The sequence below is a fragment of the Arachis ipaensis genome, chromosome B6 (genome assembly GCF_059453495.1).
Source record: "Arachis ipaensis isolate K30076 ecotype BB chromosome B6, ASM5945349v1, whole genome shotgun sequence".
In the NCBI taxonomy this organism is placed as follows: Eukaryota; Viridiplantae; Streptophyta; class Magnoliopsida; order Fabales; family Fabaceae; genus Arachis; species Arachis ipaensis.
Window position 1 is genome coordinate 19,100,012 of NC_142441.1, and position 19,195 is coordinate 19,119,206.

At 39.2% G+C, this 19,195-nt stretch overlaps 1 protein-coding gene, 2 non-coding genes and 1 pseudogene across 3 annotated transcripts; 2 read left to right on the forward strand and 2 right to left on the reverse strand.

The window, feature by feature from the left end:
- The first annotated feature begins 1,345 nt into the window (after window positions 1–1,345).
- On the forward strand, window positions 1,346–1,453 carry LOC148554782 (small nucleolar RNA R71). Its single transcript, XR_015888287.1, has one exon. It is a non-coding gene; the product is annotated as a small nucleolar RNA R71 (small nucleolar RNA).
- A 10,642-nt stretch (window positions 1,454–12,095) lies between these two features.
- On the forward strand, window positions 12,096–12,202 carry LOC148554783 (small nucleolar RNA R71). Its single transcript, XR_015887100.1, has one exon. It is a non-coding gene; the product is annotated as a small nucleolar RNA R71 (small nucleolar RNA).
- Window positions 12,203–16,262: 4,060 nt separating this feature from the next.
- On the reverse strand, window positions 16,263–16,949 carry LOC148554784 (uncharacterized). The gene has a single exon (XM_088490493.1). It carries the CDS (start codon window positions 16,947–16,949, stop codon window positions 16,263–16,265), a length of 687 nt encoding a protein of 228 aa, XP_088346619.1.
- A 137-nt stretch (window positions 16,950–17,086) lies between these two features.
- On the reverse strand, window positions 17,087–17,665 carry LOC148554785 (uncharacterized; annotated as a pseudogene).
- Between the last annotated feature and the right edge of the window lie 1,530 nt (window positions 17,666–19,195).

Here is a 19,195-nt window from a genome sequence, read left to right on the forward strand (position 1 = left end):
TGTAATGGCCTTCAACCTTTACCAAGACATCCTCTACAAGTCCATAAGCCTGTTTCTTTGAATTGTCTGCCATCTCCAGTGAAATTCTTGCAGCTTGTACCTCAATGATCCCTAGCTTCTCCATTACAGAGAGAGGCATGAGGTTTATGCTTGACCCTAGGTCACACAGAGCCTTCTCAAAGGTCATGGTGCCTATGGTACAAGGTGTTGAGAAATTTCCAGGATCTTGTCTCTTCAGAGGTAATCTCTGCCTAGTCAAGTCATCCAGTTCTTTGATGAGCAATGGAGGTTCATCCTCCCAAGTCTCATTACCAAACAACTTGGCATTTAGCTTCATGATTGCTCCAAGGTACTTAGCAACTTGCTCTTTAGTAATATCTTCATCTTCTTCAGAGGAAGAATACTCATCAGAGCTCATGAATGGCAGAAGTAAATTCAATGGAATCTCTATGGTCTCTGTGTGAGCCTCAGATTCTCATAGTTCCTCATCAGGGAACTCCATGGAGGTTAGTGGACGTCCATTGAGGTCTTTCTCAGTGGAAATCACTGCCTCTTCCTCCTCTCCAGGTTCGGCCATGTGGGACGTGTTTATGGCCTTGCACTCTCTCTTTGGATTCTCTTCTGTATTGCTTGGGAGAGTACTAGGAAGGAGTTCAGTAACTTTCTTACTCAGCTGACCCACTTGTGCCTCCAAATTTCTAATGGAGGACCTTGTTTCAGTCATAAAACTTTGAGTGGTTTTGATTAGATCAGAGACAATGGTTGCTAAGTCAGAGGGGCTTTGCTTAGAATTCTCTGTCTGTTGCTGAGAAGATGGTGGAAAAGGTTTGCCATTGCTAAACCTATTTCGTCCACCATTACTGTTGTTGAAACCTTGTTGAGGTCTCTGTTGATCCTTCCATGAGAGATTTGGATGATTTCTCCATGAAGGATTATAGGTGTTTCCATAGGGTTCTCCCATGTAATTCACCTCTTCCATTGCTGGGTTCTTAGGATCATAAGCTTCTACTTTAGAGGAAGCTTCCTTAGTACTGCCTGTTGCTGCTTGTATTCCAGACAGACTCTGAGAAATCATATTGACTTGTTGGGTCAATATTTTATTCTGAGCCAATATGGCATTCAGAGTATCAATCTCAAGAACTCCTTTCTTCTGAGTTATCCCATTATTCACAGGGTTCCTTTCAGAAGTGTACATGAATTGGTTATTTGCAACCATTTCAATGAGTTCCTGAGCTTCTGCAGGCGTCTTCTTTAGATAAAGAGATCCTCCAGCAGAGCTATCCAATGACATCTTGGATAGTTCAGACAGACCATCATAGAAAATACCTATGATGCTCCATTCAGAAAGCATGTCAGAAGGACACCTTCTGATCAATTGCTTGTATCTTTCCCATACTTCATAGAGGGATTCTCCTTCCTTCTGTCTGAAGGTTTGGACTTCCACTCTAAGCTTGCTCAATTTTTGAGGTGGAAAGAACTTTGCCAAGAAGGCATTGACTAGCTTTTCCCAAGAGTTCAGGCTTTCTTTAGGTTGTGAGTCCAACCATGTCCTAGCTCTGTCTCTTACAGCAAAAGGAAAGAGCATAAGTCTATAGACTTCAGGGTTAACCCCATTGGTCTTGACAGTGTCTCAGATTTGCAAGAATTCAGATAAGAACTGATGAGGATCTTCCAATGGAAGTTCATGAAACTTGCAATTATGTTGCATCAGAGAAACTAATTGAGGCTTAAGCTCAAAGTTGTTTGCTCCAATGGCAGGGATTGAGATGCTTCTCCCATAGAAGTCGGGAGTAGGTGCAGTAAAGTCACCAAGCACATTCCTTGCATTGTTGGCATTGTTGTTTTCGGCTGCCATGGTTTCTTCTTCCTTGAAAAGCTCTGTTAGGCCCTCTAGAGAGAATTGTGCTTTAGCTTACGGCGCCAAAAAAACTTGGTGCTTTAGCTTCTCTTAGCTTTCTCTTCAAGGTCCTTTCAGGTCAGGATTAGCTTGAACAAGTATGCCTTTATCTTTGTTCCTGCTCATATGAAAGAGAAGAGAACAAGAAAGTAGAGAATCCTCTATGTCACAGTATAGAGATTCCTTGAGGTGTCAGAGGAAAAGAAGAATAGAAGGAGGAGGTAGATAGAAGAGAATTCGAACTTATCAAGAGGGATAGAGTTTGAATTGCACCTTAAGGAGGAGTGTTAGTCCCTTAAATAGAAGGATGTGAGAAGAGGAGAAGAATTTTTGAAAATAAATTAAAAATATTTTGAAATAATAAAAAGAAATTTGAAAATTTGATTGAGATTTTCGAAAATTAAGATTGGGAAAGAAATTAAGTGATTTTTGAAAAGATTTTGAAATTAGAAATAAAAAAGATATGATTGAAAATTAATTTTGAAAAAGATGTGATTGAAAAGATATGATTGAGAAGATATGATTGAAAATCAAATTAAAAAGAGAAAGTTTTAAAATTAAAGTTGATTACTTGACTAACAAGAAATTAGAAGATATGATTCTAGAATTTAAAATTTAATCCTTTCTTAATAGGCAAGTAACAACTAGAAAATTTTGAAGTAAATCATTAATAGTAGCAAGGATTTTCAAAAATAATAAAAAAAATGGAAAGAAATTGATTTTGAAGAGATATGATTGAAAAGATATGATTTGAAAAAGATTTGATTTTGAAAAATTATGAAAATTTGAAAAAGATTTGAATTGAAAACAAAATCTTCCCTCTTGTGTCATCCTGGCGTTAAACGCCCAGAATGGCATCCATTCTGGCGTTTAACGCCCAAAATCCTACCTTTTTGGGCGTTAAACGCCCAGCCAGGTACCCTGGCTGGCGTTTAAACGCCAGTTTTCCTTCTTCATTGGGCGTTTTGAACGCCCAGCTTTTTCTGTTTGATTCCTCTGCTGAATGTTCTGAATCTTCAATTCTCTGTATTATTAGCTTGAAAAGACACAATTTTGAAAATATTTTTGAATTTTTAATGATGAGAAACAATAAAAATGCAACTAAGATCAAATAAACAATGCATGCAAGACACCAAACTTAAGAATTGACACTAAGATACATAAAATATTTTTGATTTTTATGATTTTAAAATTTTTTTTGTGATTTTTCTAAAATTATATGGAAAAGAGAATAAAGAGATTCAAAACTTTTAATAAGAATTCCAGGAATCATGCAATGTTAGTCTAAAGCTTCAGTCTAAAAAGATTAGACATGGCTAGCCAACTTCAGCAGGACATTACATTCAGCAGCTAAATTAATGAGAATCAATCAGCTTTTGTGATGATAAGAACATCACCTTGAAACTCTAGAATTCATTCTTAAAAATAAAAAGAAAATTACCTAATCTAAGCAACAAGATGAACCGTCAGTTGTCCAAACTCGAACAATCCCTGGCAACGACGCCAAAAACTTGGTGCACGAAATTGTGATCATCAACAATGGCGCCAAAGGACTTGGAGCTCTCAAAAGTGAATCACACTTTGTCACAATTCCGCACAACTAACCAGCAAGTGCACTGGGTCGTCCAAGTAATACCTTACGTGAGTAAGGGTCGATCCCACGGAGACTGTCGGCTTGAAGCAAGCTATGGTCACTTTGTAAATCTCAGTTAGGTGAATTCAGATGGTGATGGAGAATTGATAATTAAAAGATAAATAAAACATAAACTAAAGATAGAGATACTTATGTAATTCTTTGGTTGGAATTTCAGATAAGCGTATGAAGATGCTTTGTTCCTCCTGAACCTCTGCTTTCCTATTGCCTTCTTCCAATCATTCATACTCCTTTCCATGGCAAGCTTTATGTTGGGCATCACCGTTGTCAATGGCTACTTCCCGTCCTCTCAGTGAAAATGTTCTACGCACGCTGTCACCGCACGGCTAATCATCTGTCGGTTCTCGATCATGTTGGAATAGGATCCATTGATCCTTTTGCGTCTGTCACACGCCCAACAATCGCGAGTTTGAAGCTCGTCACAGTCATCCCTTCCCAGATCCTACTCAGAATACCACAGACAAGGTTTAGACGTTTCGGATCTCAGGAATGGCCGCCAATAATTTTAGCCTATACCACAAAGGTTCTAATCTTAGATTAGAAACCCAAGAGATACACATTCAAGCTTGTTTGCATGTAGAAGGGAAGTGGTTGTCAGTCACGCGTTCATAGGTGAGAATGGTGATGAGTGTCACATGATCATCACATTCATCATGTTCTTGGGTGCAAATGAATATCTTGGAGAAGAAATAGACTTGAGTTGAATAGAAAAACAATAGTACTTGTATAAATTCATGAAGAACAGCAGAGCTCCACACATTAATCTATGGTGTGTAGAAACTCCACCGTTGAAAATACAAAAGTGATAATGGTGTAAGCATGGCCGAATGGCCAGCCTCCAAGGTCTAGGGACTAAACGTCCAAAGATCTCCCCCAAATACAATAGCAAAAGGTTCTATTTATAGAGAACTAGTAGCCTAGGGTTACAGAAATATGTAATTAATGCAGAAATCTTCTTCCGGGCCCACTTGGTGTGTGCTTGGACTAAGCATTGAAGCTTCCATGTGTAGAGACTTTTTTTGGAGTTAAACGCCAGCTTTTGTGCCAGTTTGGGCGTTTAACTCCAGCTTTTGTTCCAGTTCTGGCGTTAAACGTCAGAATTCTTGAGCTGACTTGGAGCGCCTATTTGAGCCATCAAATCTCGGACAAAGTATGTACTATTATATATTTCTGGAAAGCCCATGATGTCTACTTTCCAATGCAATTGAGAGCGTGCCAATTGGACTTTTGTAACTCCAGAAAATCCACTTTGAGTGAAGGGAGGTCAGAATCTAACAGCATCTGCAGTCCTTTTTCAGCCTCTGAATCAGATTTTTGCTCAGGTCCCTCAATTTCAGCCAGAAAATACATGAAATCACAGAAAAATACACAAACTCATAGTAAAGTCCAGAAAAGTAAATTTTAAATAAAAACTAATAAAAATATAATAAAAACTAATTAAAATATACTAAAAACATACTAAAAATAATGCCAAAAAGCATATAAATTATCCGCTCATCACCGGCCTTATTGAGTACCTTGGCCTTCCAGAGGCTAAGTTTCCCCTCTACTTTGTCTATTATTGGCTTCCACGTCTTAACCATCCTTGGGTTTGCTCCTAGCGAGATGCCCAGATATTTAACCGGAAGAGTGGCTTGCTTACAGCCCAACACACTACACATACGTTGTACCCACTACTCATCACAGTTAATAGGAATCAAGCTTGATTTATCAAATTTAATACTTAAACCTGACATCAACTCAAAGCAGCGAAGTAGCCTTCTGTAATTTTTGATCGTCTCTTCCTCAGGAAGGCAGAATAAAACAGTGTCATCTGCAAACTGAAGATACGACAACTCAATATGATCTATCCCAACCAACAATGGCGATATGCGACCGTTTCTCACAACCTCTCCAATTATCCTATGTAGGACATCAACAACAAGTACAAACAAAAATAGGGACAGCGGATCACCTTGTCGCAGGCCCTTTTCCATCTTGAACGGCTTGGATGGCGAACCATTTATCAATACTGACATAGAGCACGTACTGACACACTCCATAACCCATCCCCTCCATCTTCGTCTAGAACCCATCTTCTGCAATACAAGGTCTACAAAACTCCACTTATCTCTGTCATACGCTTTCTAGAAGTCTAGTTTTATTATTGCCGCTTCTTTCTTCCCCTGTTTGATCCACTGAATCGTTTCGCACGCGATAAGGGCCCCGTCATGAATCTTCCGACCCTTGACAAACGCACTCTGCGTCTCGCCTACTAACCCTGGCATAATATGTCTCATTCTCCTAACCAGCATCTTCGATATTACCTTATACACACACCCCACCATGCTAATCGGACGCAGATCTTTGATTTCCTTAGCACCAGTAAACTTGGGGGCCAGTGCCACCCAAGTGACATTAGCATCTGGCGGCAACCTAGAAGATTGGAAAAAGCCCAGTACCGTTGCCAAAAACTCCGAGCCAATTTCATTCCAACACTTCTTTATGAAATTTATGTTGTAGTCGTCACTTCCTGGAGCCTTGGAAGATTTACAATCCCACAATGCCTCTCTAACCTCCTCAAGGGACGGTAGCACCTCTAATGCCAAAGCATCCTCCTCGCTAATCCTTTCCACCAGACCATCTCTGAAGCCCACCATAGGAGACCTCTCTTGATGATATAAGCCCTTATAAAATTCCCTGATGGCAATCTTAATCCTAGCCTAATTCCTTATCAATCTTCCATTAATAACCAGAGTATCAATCCTATTATTTATCCTTCTCGCAGAAGCTAAGTGGAAATATCTCGTGTTTTTATCCATGTCCCTCGCATGCCTCGACCTTGACATCTGCTTCCAATTTAGTTCTTTTCTCACATACTATTTCTCGCAATAAGTAACTAGAGCCTTCCTTCTTGCTTCCACTGTCCCATCATAACTCCCATTACCGACCGTGTCATCAATCTTCTTAATCTCTTCCTCAAACTTCATAATTTTCTTGTCCATATCACCAAAGTTGTCTCTATGCCATCTTCCCAAAGGAACCGTGGTACGCGAAATCGTGATTACACTTTAACTATGTAAAATTCATTGCTCTTTCTTTCCCTGGCAATGGCACCAAAAACATGATGCCAAGACCATGGTTCACAACTCCGTGTAACTGACCAGCAAGTGCACTGGGTCGTCCAAGTAATAAACCTTACGTGAGTAAGGGTCGATCCCACGGAGATTGTTGGTATGAAGCAAGCTGTGGTCACCTTGTAAATCTCAGTCAGGCGGATATAAAATGGATATGGAGTTTTCGAATATAATTAATAAATAAACAGAAATTAAAGGATAGAAACACTTATGTAATTCATTGGTGAGAATTTCAGATAAGCGTATAGAGATGCTTTCGTTCCTCTGAATCTCTGCTTTTCTGCTATCTTCATCCAATCAGTCTTACTCCTTTCCATGGCTAGCTTTATGCAAGGGCATCACCGTTGTCAGTGGCTACATCCCCTCCTCTCAGTGAAAATGGTCAACGCACCCTGTCACGGCACGGCTATTCATCTGTCGGTTCTCGATCATGCTGGAATAGGATTCACCCTCCTTTTGCGTCTGTCACTAACGCCCAGCACTCGCGAGTTTGAAGCTCGTCACAGTCATTCAATCATTGAATCCTACTCGGAATACCACAGACAAGGTTTAGACTTTCCGGATTCTCTTGAATGCCGCCATCATTCTAGCTTACACCACGAAGATTCTGATTAAGAGATCTAAGAGACACTCATTCAATCGAAAGTAGAACGGAAGTGGTTGTCAGGCACGCGTTCATGGGGAATGATGATGATTGTCACATTCATCACATTCAGGTTGAAGTGCGAATGAATATCTTAGAAGCAGAATAAGTTGAATTGAATAGAAAACAGTAGTACTTTGCATTAATCTTTGAGGAACAGCAGAGCTCCACACCTTAATCTATGGAGTGTAGAAACTCTACCGTTGAAAATACATAAGTGAAAGGTCCAGGCATGGCCGAGAGGCCAGCCCCTCTGATCTAAGAACCAGGCATCCAAAGATGATTCCAAAGATTCAAAGATTCAAAGATTCAAAGATTCAAAGATGTCTAATACAATAGTAAAAGGTCCTATTTATAATAAACTAGCTACTAGGGTTTACATGAGTAAGTAATTGATGCATAAATTCACTTCCGAGGCCCACTTGGTGTGTTCTTGGGCTGAGCTTGAGTGTTGCACGTGTAGAGGTCCTTCTTGGAGTTGAACGCCACCTTTTGTGCCAGTTTGGGCGTTGAACTCTGGTTTTGGATCCTTTTCTGGCGTTGGACGCCAGAATTGGGCAGAGAGCTGGCGTTAAACGCCAGTTTGCATCGTCTATTCTTGGCCAAAGTATGGACTATTATATATTTCTGGAAATCCCTGGATGTCTACTTTCCAACGCAATTGGAAGCGCGCCATTTTGAGTTCTGTAGCTCCAGAAAATCCATTTTGAGTGCAGGGAGGTCAGAATCCAACACAATCAGCAGTCCTTCTTCAACCTCTGAATCTGATTTTTGCTCAAGTCCCTCAATTTCAGTCAGAAAATACCTGAAATCACAGAAAAACACACAAACTCATAGTAAAGTCCAGAAATGTGAATTTAACATAAAAACTAATGAAAACATCCCTAAAAGTAACTAAATTCTACTAAAAACATACTAAAAACAATGCCAAAAAGTGTATAAATTATCCGCTCATCACAACACCAAACTTAAATTGTTGCTTGTCCCCAAGCAACCAAAAATCAAATAGGATAAAAAGAAGAGAATATACTATAAATTCCAAACTATCAATGAAACATAGCTCCAATCAAATGAGCGGGACTTATAGCTTTTTGCCTCTTGAATAGTTTTGGCATCTCACTTTATCCATTGAGGTTCAGAATGATTGGCTTCTATAGGAACTCAGAGTTCAGATAGTGTTATTGATTCTCCTAGTTCAGTATGATTATTCTTGAACACAGCTTCTTTATGAGTCTTGACCGTGGCCCTAAGCACTTTGTTTTCTAGTATTACCACCGGATACATAAATGCCACAGACACATAATTGGGTGAACCTTTTTAGATTGTGACTCAGCTTTGCTAAAGTCCCCAATTAGAGGTGTCCAGGGTTCTTAAGCACACTCTTTTTTTGCTTTGGACCTTGACTTTAACCGCTCAGTCTCAAGTTTTCACTTGACACCTACACGCCACAAGCACATGGTTAGAGACAGCTTGGTTTAGCCGCTTAGACCAGGATTTTATTCCTTTAGGCCCTCCTATCCACTGATGCTCAAAGCCTTGGGATCCTTTTTAATTGCCCTTGCCTTTTGGTTTTAAGGGTTATTGGCTTTTTGCTCTTGCCTCTTGGTTTTAAGAGCTTTTGGCTTTTTCTGCTTGCTTTTTCTTTTTCCTTTTATTTTTTTTTCGCCTATTTTTTTTTCTGCAAGCTTTGTTCTTTACTGCTTTTTCTTGCTTCAAGAATCATTTTTATGATTTTTTAGATTATCAAATAACATGTCTCCTAGTCATCATTCTTTCAAGAGCCAACATATTTAACATTCATAAACAACAACTTCAAAAGACATATGCACTGTTCAAGCATACATTCAGAAAACAAGAAGCATTGTCACCACATCAATATAATTAAGCTAAGTTCAAGGATAAATTCAAAACTCATGTACTTCTTGTTCTTTTGAATTAAAACATTTTTTATTTAAGAGAGGTGATGGATTCATAGGACATTCATAACTTTAAGACAAAGTTACTAACTACTAATGATCATGTAATGAAGACACAAACACAGATAAGCACTTAACATAGAGAAAACGGAAAACAGAGAAAATAAGAACAAGGAATGAATCCACCTTAGTGATGATGGCGTTTCCTTCTTGAGGAACCAATGATGTCCTTGAGCTCTTCTATGTCTCTTCCTTGCCTTTATTGCTCCTCCTTCATTGCTTTTGGATCTTCTCTGATTTCATGAAGGATGATGGAGTGCTCTTGATGTTCCACCCTTAATTGCTTGCTCCATCCTTTTCTTAGTGATGGACTTTAGAGATGAATCTTTCCATCTCCCATGGCTCAGAGGTGAAAGCACTTGCCTTCCCTTTCCTCTTTGAGGTTTCTCTGGCCTTAGGTGTCATTAATGGTTATGGAAAAACAAAAAGCTTATGCTTTTACCACACCAAACTTAGAATGTTGCTTGCCCTCGAGTAAAAGAAGAAAGAATAGAAGAAGAAGATGAAGATATGGAGGAGATGGAAGGATGTGTGTATGGATGTGAGTGGTGAATGGAAAACAGAAGGGATGACCATGAATGGAGAGAGAGAGGGTGAGGTGGGTGGGGATCCTGTGGGATTCACAGATCCTGAGATGATCCTGTGGTGTCCACAGATCTTGAGGTGATCCTGTGGTGTCCACAGATCCGGAGGTGTCAAGGATTTACATCACTGCACCCATTAGGCATGTAAAATGCCCTTGCACACAACTCTGGGAGTTTAGCGCCAGGTTGGTGCCCATTTTGGGCGTTCAACGCCCATTTGTTGGCCATTTCTGGCGTTGAACGCCAGAACCATGCCTGTTCTGGGCGTTCAGCGCCCAAATACTGCCCATTTTGGGCGTTCAGCGCCAGAACCATGCTCTGTTCTGGCGTTGAACGCCAGACAGATGCTCCTCCAGGGTGTGATTTTTCTTCTGCTGTTTTTGATTCCATTTTTAATTTTTTTGTTTATTTTGTGACTCCACATGATCATGAACCTATAAAGACATATAACTAAGAAAAATATAGTTAGATAAATAAAAATTGGGTTGCCTCCCAACAAGCGCTTCTTTAATGTCAATAGCTTGACAGTGGGCTCTCATGGAGCCTCACAGATGTTCAGAGCATTGTTGAAACTCTCCAACACCAAACTTAGCGTTTGGATATGGGAGTTCAACACCAAACTTAGAGTTTGGTTGTGGCCTCCCAACACCAAACTTAGAGTTTGACTGTGGGGGCTCTGGTTGACTTTGTTTTGAGAGAAGCTTTTTATGCTTCCTCTCTATGTTGACAGAAGGATGACCTTGAGTTGTAAACACAAGGGAGTCCCCATTCAATTGAAGGACTAATTCACCTCTGTCAACATCAATCACAACTCTTGCTGTGGCTAGGAAAGGTCTTCCTAGGATGATGGATTCATCCTCTTCCTTTCCAAGACTATGAAATCAGTAGGGATGTAAAGGCCTTCAACCTTTACTAACACATCCTCTACTTGTCCATAAGCCTGTTTTCTTGAGTTATCTGTCATCTCTAAGGAGAATTTAGCAGCTTGCACCTCATAGATTCCCAGTTTCTCCATTACAGAGAGGGGCATGAGGTTTATTCCTGAACCAAGGTCACACAGAGCCTTAAAGATCATGGTGCCTATGGTACAAGGTATTAAGAACTTTCCAGGATCCTGTTTCTTCTGAGGCAATGTCAGTTGATCCAGATCACTTAGTTCATTGGTGAACAAGGGAGGTTCATCTTCCCAAGTTTCAATGCCAAATAGTTTGGCATTCAGCTTCATGATTGCACCAAGGAACTTGGCAGTTTGCTCTTCAGTAACATCCTCATTCTCTTCAGAAGAGGAATACTCATCAGAGCTCATGAATGGCATAAGGAGGTTTAACGGAATCTCTATGGTCTCTAGATGAGCCTCAGAGCCCTTTGGTTCCTCAGAGGGAAGCTCCTTATTGATCACTGGACGTCCCAGGAGGTCTTCCTCCTTGGGATTCACGTCCTCCTCTCCCTCTTTGGGTTCGGCCATTTTGGTTATGTCAATGGCCTTGCACTCTCCTTTTGGATTCTCTTCTGTATTGCTTGGGAGAGTACTAGGAGGGATTTCAGTGATCCTTTTACTCAGCTGGCCCACTTGTGCTTCCAAATTTCTAATGGAAGACCTTGTTTCATTCATGAAACTTACAGTGGCCTTAGATAGATCAGAGACTAAGTTTGCTAAATTAGAGGTATTTTGTTCAGAGTTCTCTGTCTGTTGCTGAGTGGATGATAGAAAAGGTTTACCATTGTTAAACCTATTTCTTCCACCATTATTAAAGCCTTGTTGAGGCTTTTGATCCTTCCATGAGAAATTTGGATGATTTCTCCATGTTGAGTTATAGGTGTTTCCATAAGGTTCACCTAAGTAATTTACCTCTGCTATTGCAGGGTTCTCAGGATCTTAGGCTTCTTCTTCAGAAGATGCCTCTTGAGTACTGTTGGATGCAGCTTGCATTCCATTCAGACTCTAAGAGATCATATTGACTTGCTGAGTCAATATTTTATTCTGAGCCAATATGGCATTCAGAGTATCAATCTCAAGAACTCCCTTCTTCATAGGCGTCCCATTATTCACAGGATTCCTTTCAGAAGTGTACATGAACTGGTTATTTGCAACCATGTCAATGAGTTCTTGAGCTTCTGCAGGCGTTTTCTTTAGGTGAATGGATCCACCTGCAGAGGTATCCAATGACATCTTAGATAACTCAGACAGACCATCATAGAATATATTCAGGATGGTCTATTCTGAAAGCATGTCAGAAGGACACTTTTTGGTCAGTCCTTTGTATCTCTCCCAAGCTTCATAGAGGGATTCACCTTCTTTCTGTCTGAAGGTCTGAACGTCCACTCTAATCTTACTAAGCTTTTGAGGAGGAAAGAACTTGGCTAAGAAAGCCTTGACCAGCTTATCCCATGAGTTCAGGCTATCCTTAGGTTGAGAATCCAACCAGAGTCTAGCTCTGTCTCTTACAGCAAAAGGGAAAAGCATGAGCCTGTAGACTTCAGGATCTACTCCATTAGTCTTTACAGTATCACAGATCTACAAGAATTTAGTTAAGAACTGAAAAGGATCTTCAGATGGAAGCCCATGAAACTTGCAGTTCTACTGCATCAGAGAAACTAGCTGAGGTTTCAGCTCAAAATTGTTTGCTCCAATGGCAGGAATGGAGATGCTTCTTCCATGTAAATTAAAATTTGGTGCAATAAAGTCACCAAGCATTCTCCTTGCATTGTTGTTGGGTTCGGCTGCCATCTCCTTTACTTGTTCGAAATTTTCAATCAAGTTGTCTCTGGATTGTTGTAATTTAGCTTCTCTTAGTTTTCTCTTCAGAGTCCTTTCAGGTTCTGGATCAGCTTCAACAAGAATGCCTTTTTCCTTGTTCCTGCTCATAAGAAAGAGAAGAAAACAAGAAAAGAAGAGGAATCCTCTATGTCACAGTAAAGAGGTTCCTTATTGTTAGTAGAAGAAAAGAAGAGAAAAAATCTGAACTCAGAGAGAGAGAGAGAGCTCGGATTTTTTATGGGTGAGGAAGAGATGTTAGTAGATGAATAAATAAGAAGAAGGAGATGAGAGGAGGGAAATTTCGAAAATAATTTTTGAAAAAAGAGTTAGTGATTTTTGAAAATAGTTTTTGAAAAAGGTTAGTAGTTTTTTTTTTCGAAAATTCAAAATAAAAATAAAATAATTAGTTAATTAAAAAGAAATTTTGAAAAAGAGGGAAGATATTTTTGAAAATTAGAGAGAGAGAGAGAGAGAGTTAGTTAGGTAGTTTTGAAAAAGATAAGAAACAAACAAAAAGTTAGTTAGTTAGTTGAAACAAATTTTGAAAATCAATTTTGAAAAGATAAGAAGATAAGAAGTTAGAAAAGATATTTTGAAAATCAAATTTTTGAAAAAGATAAGAAGATATTTTTGAAAAGATATGATTGAAGTTGGTTTTGAAAAAGATTTGATTTTTAAAATCACAATTAATGACTTGATTCACAAGAAATCACAAGATATGATTCTAGAACTTAAAGTTTGAAGCTTTCTTAACAAGTAAGTAACAAACTTGAAATTTTTGAATCAAAACATTAATTGTTATTGTTATTTTCGAAAATTTGATATAAAAATAAGAAAAAGATTTTTGAAAAATATTTTTAAAATTTTCAAAAATAACTAAGAAAAATGAAAAAGATTTGATTTTTGAAAAAGATAGGATTTTTAAAATGAAAATTTGATTTGACTCATAAAAACAACTAGATTTTAAAAAATTTTGAAAAAGTCAAATCTAATTTTCGAATTTATGAGAGAGAAAAAGGGAAAGATATTTTATTTTTTGAATTTTTATGATGAGAGAGAAAAACAAGAAAAATGATGCAATGCATGAAAGTTATGGATCAAAACAATGAATGCATGCAAGAATGCTATGAATGTCAAGATGAACACCAAGAACACTATGAATGTCAAGATGAACACCAAGAACATATTTTTGAAAAATTTATATGCAAAGAAAACATGTAAGACACCAATCTTAGAAATCTTTCATGTTTAGACTCTATGAATGCAAAAATGCACATGTAAAACAACAAAAGATGCAAAACAAGAAAACATCAAGATCAAACAAGAAGACTTACCAAGAACAACTTGAAGATCATGAAGAACACTATGAATGCATGAATTTTCGAAAAATGCAAGATGCATATGCAATTGACACCAAACTTATAACATGACACATGACTCAAACAAGAAACACAAAAATATTTTTGATTTTCTAATTTTTTTTTGGATTTTTTCGAAAATTTTTGTGAAAAATGAAAATAAGGATTCCAAAATCTTTAATATGAATTCCAGGAATCTTGCATTCTTAGTCTAAAGCTTCGGTCCAGGAATTAGACATGGCTCACTAGCCAGCCAAGCTTTCAATGAAAGCTCCGGTCCAAAACACTAGACATGGCCAATGGCCAGCCAAGCTTCAGAAAGATATCAGAATATACTGCTCATTACTTATCAAAGTAACTTGCCTCTATGCTGATGGTTTGGAAGCCTCAGTCCAAGAATTTAGACATGGCTTTACAGCCAGCCAGGCTTCACATGCTTCGTGAAACACTAGAATTCATTCTTAAAAATTTTGAATAAAATTTTTTTCGAAAACAGGTGAGAAAATTTTGAAATATTTTTGAAAAATTTTTAAAAAAAGAAAACGAAAAGAGAGTTACCTAATCTGAGCAACAAGATGAACCGTCAGTTGTCCAAACTCAAACAATCCCCGGCAACGGCGCCAAAAACTTGGTACGCGGAATCGTGATTACACTTTAACTATGTAAAATTCACTGCTCTTTCTTTCCCTGGCAATGGCACCAAAAACATGATGCCAAGACCATGGTTCACAACTCCGTGTAACTGACCAGCAAGTGCACTGGGTCGTCCAAGTAATAAACCTTACGTGAGTAAGGGTCGATCCCACGGAGATTGTTGGTATGAAGCAAGCTGTGGTCACCTTGTAAATCTCAGTCAGGCGGATATAAAATGGATATGGAGTTTTCGAATATAATTAATAAATAAACAGAAATTAAAGGATAGAAACACTTATGTAATTCATTGGTGAGAATTTCAGATAAGCGTATAGAGATGCTTTCGTTCCTCTGAATCTCTGCTTTCCTGCTATCTTCATCCAATCAGTCTTACTCCTTTCCATGGCTGGCTGGCTTTATGCAAGGGCATCACCGTTGTCAGTGGCTACATCCCCTCCTCTCAGTGAAAATGGTCAACGCACCCTGTCACGGCACGGCTATTCATCTGTCGGTTCTCGATCATGCTGGAATAGGATTCACCCTCCTTTTGCGTCTGTCACTAACGCCCAGCACTCGCGAGTTTGAAGCTCGTCACAGTCATTCAATCATTGAATCCTACTCGGAATACCACAGACAAGGTTTAGACTTTCCGGATTCTCTTGAATGCCGCCATCATTCTAGCTTACACCACGAAGATTCTGATTAAGAGATCTAAGAGACACTCATTCAATCGAAAGTAGAACGGAAGTGGTTGTCAGGCACGCGTTCATGGGGAATGATGATGATTGTCACATTCATCACATTCAGGTTGAAGTGTGAATGAATATCTTAGAAGCGGAATAAGTTGAATTGAATAGAAAACAGTAGTACTTTGCATTAATCTTTGAGGAACAGCAGAGCTCCACACCTTAATCTATGGAGTGTAGAAACTCTACCGTTGAAAATACATAAGTGAAAGGTCCAGGCACGGCCGAGAGGCCAGCCCCTCTGATCTAAGAACCAGGCGTCCAAAGATGATTCCAAAGATTCAAAGATTCAAAGATGTCTAAAACAATAGTAAAAGGTCCTATTTATAATAAACTAGCTACTAGGGTTTACATGAGTAAGTAATTGATGCATAAATTCACTTCCGGGGCCCACTTGGTGTGTGCTTGGGCTGAGCTTGAGTGTTACACGTGTAGAGGTCCTTCTTGGAGTTGAATGCCACCTTTTGTGCCAGTTTGGGCGTTGAACTCTGGTTTTGGATCCTTTTCTGGCGCTGGACACCAGAATTGGGCAGAGAGCTGGCGTTGAATGCCAGTTTGCGTCGTCTATTCTTGGCCAAAGTATGGACTATTATATATTGCTGGAAAGCCCTGGATGTCTACTTTCCAACGCAATTGGAAGCGCGCCATTTTGAGTGTAGGGAGGTCAGAATCCAACAGCATCAGCAGTCCTTCTTCAACCTCTGAATCTGATTTTTGCTCAAGTCCCTCAATTTCAGTCAGAAAATACCTGAAATCACAGAAAAATACACAAACTCATAGTAAAGTCTAGAAATGTGAATTTAACATAAAAACTAATGAAAACATCCCTAAAAGTAACTAAATTCTACTAAAAACATACTAAAAACAATGCCAAAAAGCGTATAAATTATCCGCTCATCAAACCGTCAACGCCTTCAGTTTATTGGTGAATTGTACCTCTCCTAATCCTCTCCATTCCTCCTTGACCATCCTTAGAAATCCTTCATGTGTAAACCACAAATCTAGACTTCGGAACGGCCTTGGTCCGTCCCTAAGCCTCTTATCTTCCACTATAATAGGGCAGTGATCTAATAAACCCTGTGGACCACCTCTCAAATGAGTTTCTGGAAATGCCTCAATCAATTCCAAGCTAACCAAAGCTCTATCAATACGGCTACAGGACTTTCCTCTGAACCATGTAAACTTACGGTCAGTAATTGGCAAGTCCACCAAACCCATGTCATTTATCCAATTCTCAAAATCTTGCGTCGATAAAGGTAAACTATCTGATCCTCGCCTTTCTTCCACCTGTACAATTTCATCAAAGTCCCCCCAAAAACAATAGGCGCCTGGACACAAACCAGCCACGTAACTCAACTCCTCCCACACAAGTTTTTCATCTCTAGTATGAGCACCATAAACTAAGAAAAAAGCACAGTTAATAGGATTTTTCGACAGTATCCCTTCAACACATAACCATCGATCACCTTTATAGTAATTTCTCATTTTAAAGAAACCATCTTCCCACATTAACAACAACCCACCAGATGTCCTGTCAGACCCCACATACTCCCACCCCGCACAACCATTTCCCCAGATTTTCATAACATCAAACCTTGTCACTTACTGTCTTTTAGTCTCTACCAAGCCTAACATATTCAAACTATGTTTTCTCTTAAGTTCTTTCACCATTCTCAACTTCCCATCACCCCTTAACCCCCTAACATTCCACGAACTAACGATCATTTTAAATTATTATTACCCACCTTATTGTGATTTTTGGGTCTGCTCCGTCTTGCTTTAGCCCTCTGTTTTTCCAATCTTCTTTTTTAAGCAATTTCTTCATTCTGTTCTTGGAGGATAGCCATAATGTCATCTTCTTCATTACACAGCATTGCTCCTGATTCTTTCGCTAACTCTCAAGTCTTTTGGTTTTCCAACAGTTGCTCATCCAAATTTACACACTCATTACTGCTGTCCTCATCATCGTTGGCATGTCCTTGTTCCCCTTTATGGTTGTCTCTGTCATTGTAACCCTCCTCCACATTCTAAGCTAGCAAATTTCTATCACAAACCGAACCACTTCCCAAGCCTTCATTCGCTAACTCTGCATTAGCATCACCACCGGTTTTATGATCGGCACCATTACTGCGTCTGTCGTTAGCCCCTATGTTCACGATCGCGTCCTCGTCCCCTTGTACCTCCTCCAATGGCAGCACATCCCCCTCCTCCCTAACAACTTGTTTTTCCAACCTATAAGCCCCTGCCACCACCGATTTGGCTTCTCTTCCAGCCTTCCTCTCACCAGCAGCGGCGCCCATCCCAGACACACTACCAGCAGGCATTGGGATTACTTCACCCTGGATCAACTTCCGCCACGAGATTTCTCCACCATCGAGCGCAGCATAACCTTCTCTTTCATCGCAGATGGCGCCTTCGCACTGCTCCGAGTCCACTGCCTCCAACCTGCACAACTGACGTCGTGTCTCACCACGTTCAGCGTGCAAGACTCAGCAGCCTCCATCTTCTCCCTCACTAAGCTTGTTGCCGTGAACCTCCAATACACAAGGTCTCCCTAACGGCTGATGCGTGAGCATCTTTCCTATCTTTTCCTAGTGAATTTAAATCTAATTTGTTGAGTTTTATAAAGAATTAATTATCTTTTAGCCAATATGGATACTACTTTGAGTCTTGTGCAATTTTGTTTATTTTAGGTAGCATTCGGCTGGATTTGATGGAGTTTTTGCAGCACAAGAATCAAAGGAGATGGCAGCGAGGATCGACGCGTACGCGTGACTGACGCGTACGCGTGATTTGGAGCTTTTCATGGCTACGCGTGCGTGTGACCGACGCGTCCGCGTGACTCACAGAAAAGACCATCGACGCATGCGCGTGACTGACGCGTACGCGTGACATGCGCCACGTGCAGAAAATGCAGAAAAACGCTGGGGGCGATTTCTGGGCTGTTTTGACCCAGTTTCCAACCCAGAAAACACATATTAGAAGCTACATAATGGACAAAACAAGTGGTCCCCACCCATCAACTGAAGACTTGTTAATTAATTCAAATTTAAATTCAAATATTATTTTTAGGAAAATATATTATTTTAGTTTTAGATAATAGATTTTAAATTATTAGGATTGGATATAAAAAGGAAGAGGAACCTCTCTTTTGGGGGATCCCCATTCCAGACTACCAAAATACATTTTATCAGAATCCTTATTTTCTACTCGAAGTCATGAGCAACTAATCCTCTATTGTTAAGGTTAGGAGCTCTGTCTATTTGTATAGATTGATTTTATTGCTTTTTCTATTTTAATTTATGTATGGATTTATAATTTAAGAATTGTTTTCGCTCTTTATCTTATGAATTTGGGTGGAACGGAAGTATGACCTTCTTTCTATTTGAGTTCTTGTAAAACTTGGAAAAGCTCTCTACTTGAACAATAGCTTGAAAACATATTCTCCTAAATTTTAATTATCTGGACATATAATCCTTTTATTTTTGGGTAATTAGAGTTTTTGTGGCATATAAACTGGAATTTGATCATGTAGCTTCTAATTGGAATTAATTGACCAAGGAATTGGCAGTTAATAAATTTTAGAGGAGACTAGAAAGGTCTAAGGAATTAGGGTATAGTCACATATAGTTTGCCATAAATTAAATTCTACATGATTAAAATAGTTAGTAAGAAAAGTTAATTCGGAAAAATAGATAACTCTAAAACCTTAACTGTTTCTCAATATTTTATTCCCAACTTATTCACCTGCCTGTCTTCAAACATCTAAATTTATTAATTAATGCTTTTGAACTCTCAAACACTATTTTCTATTTGCCTAACTAAGTAAA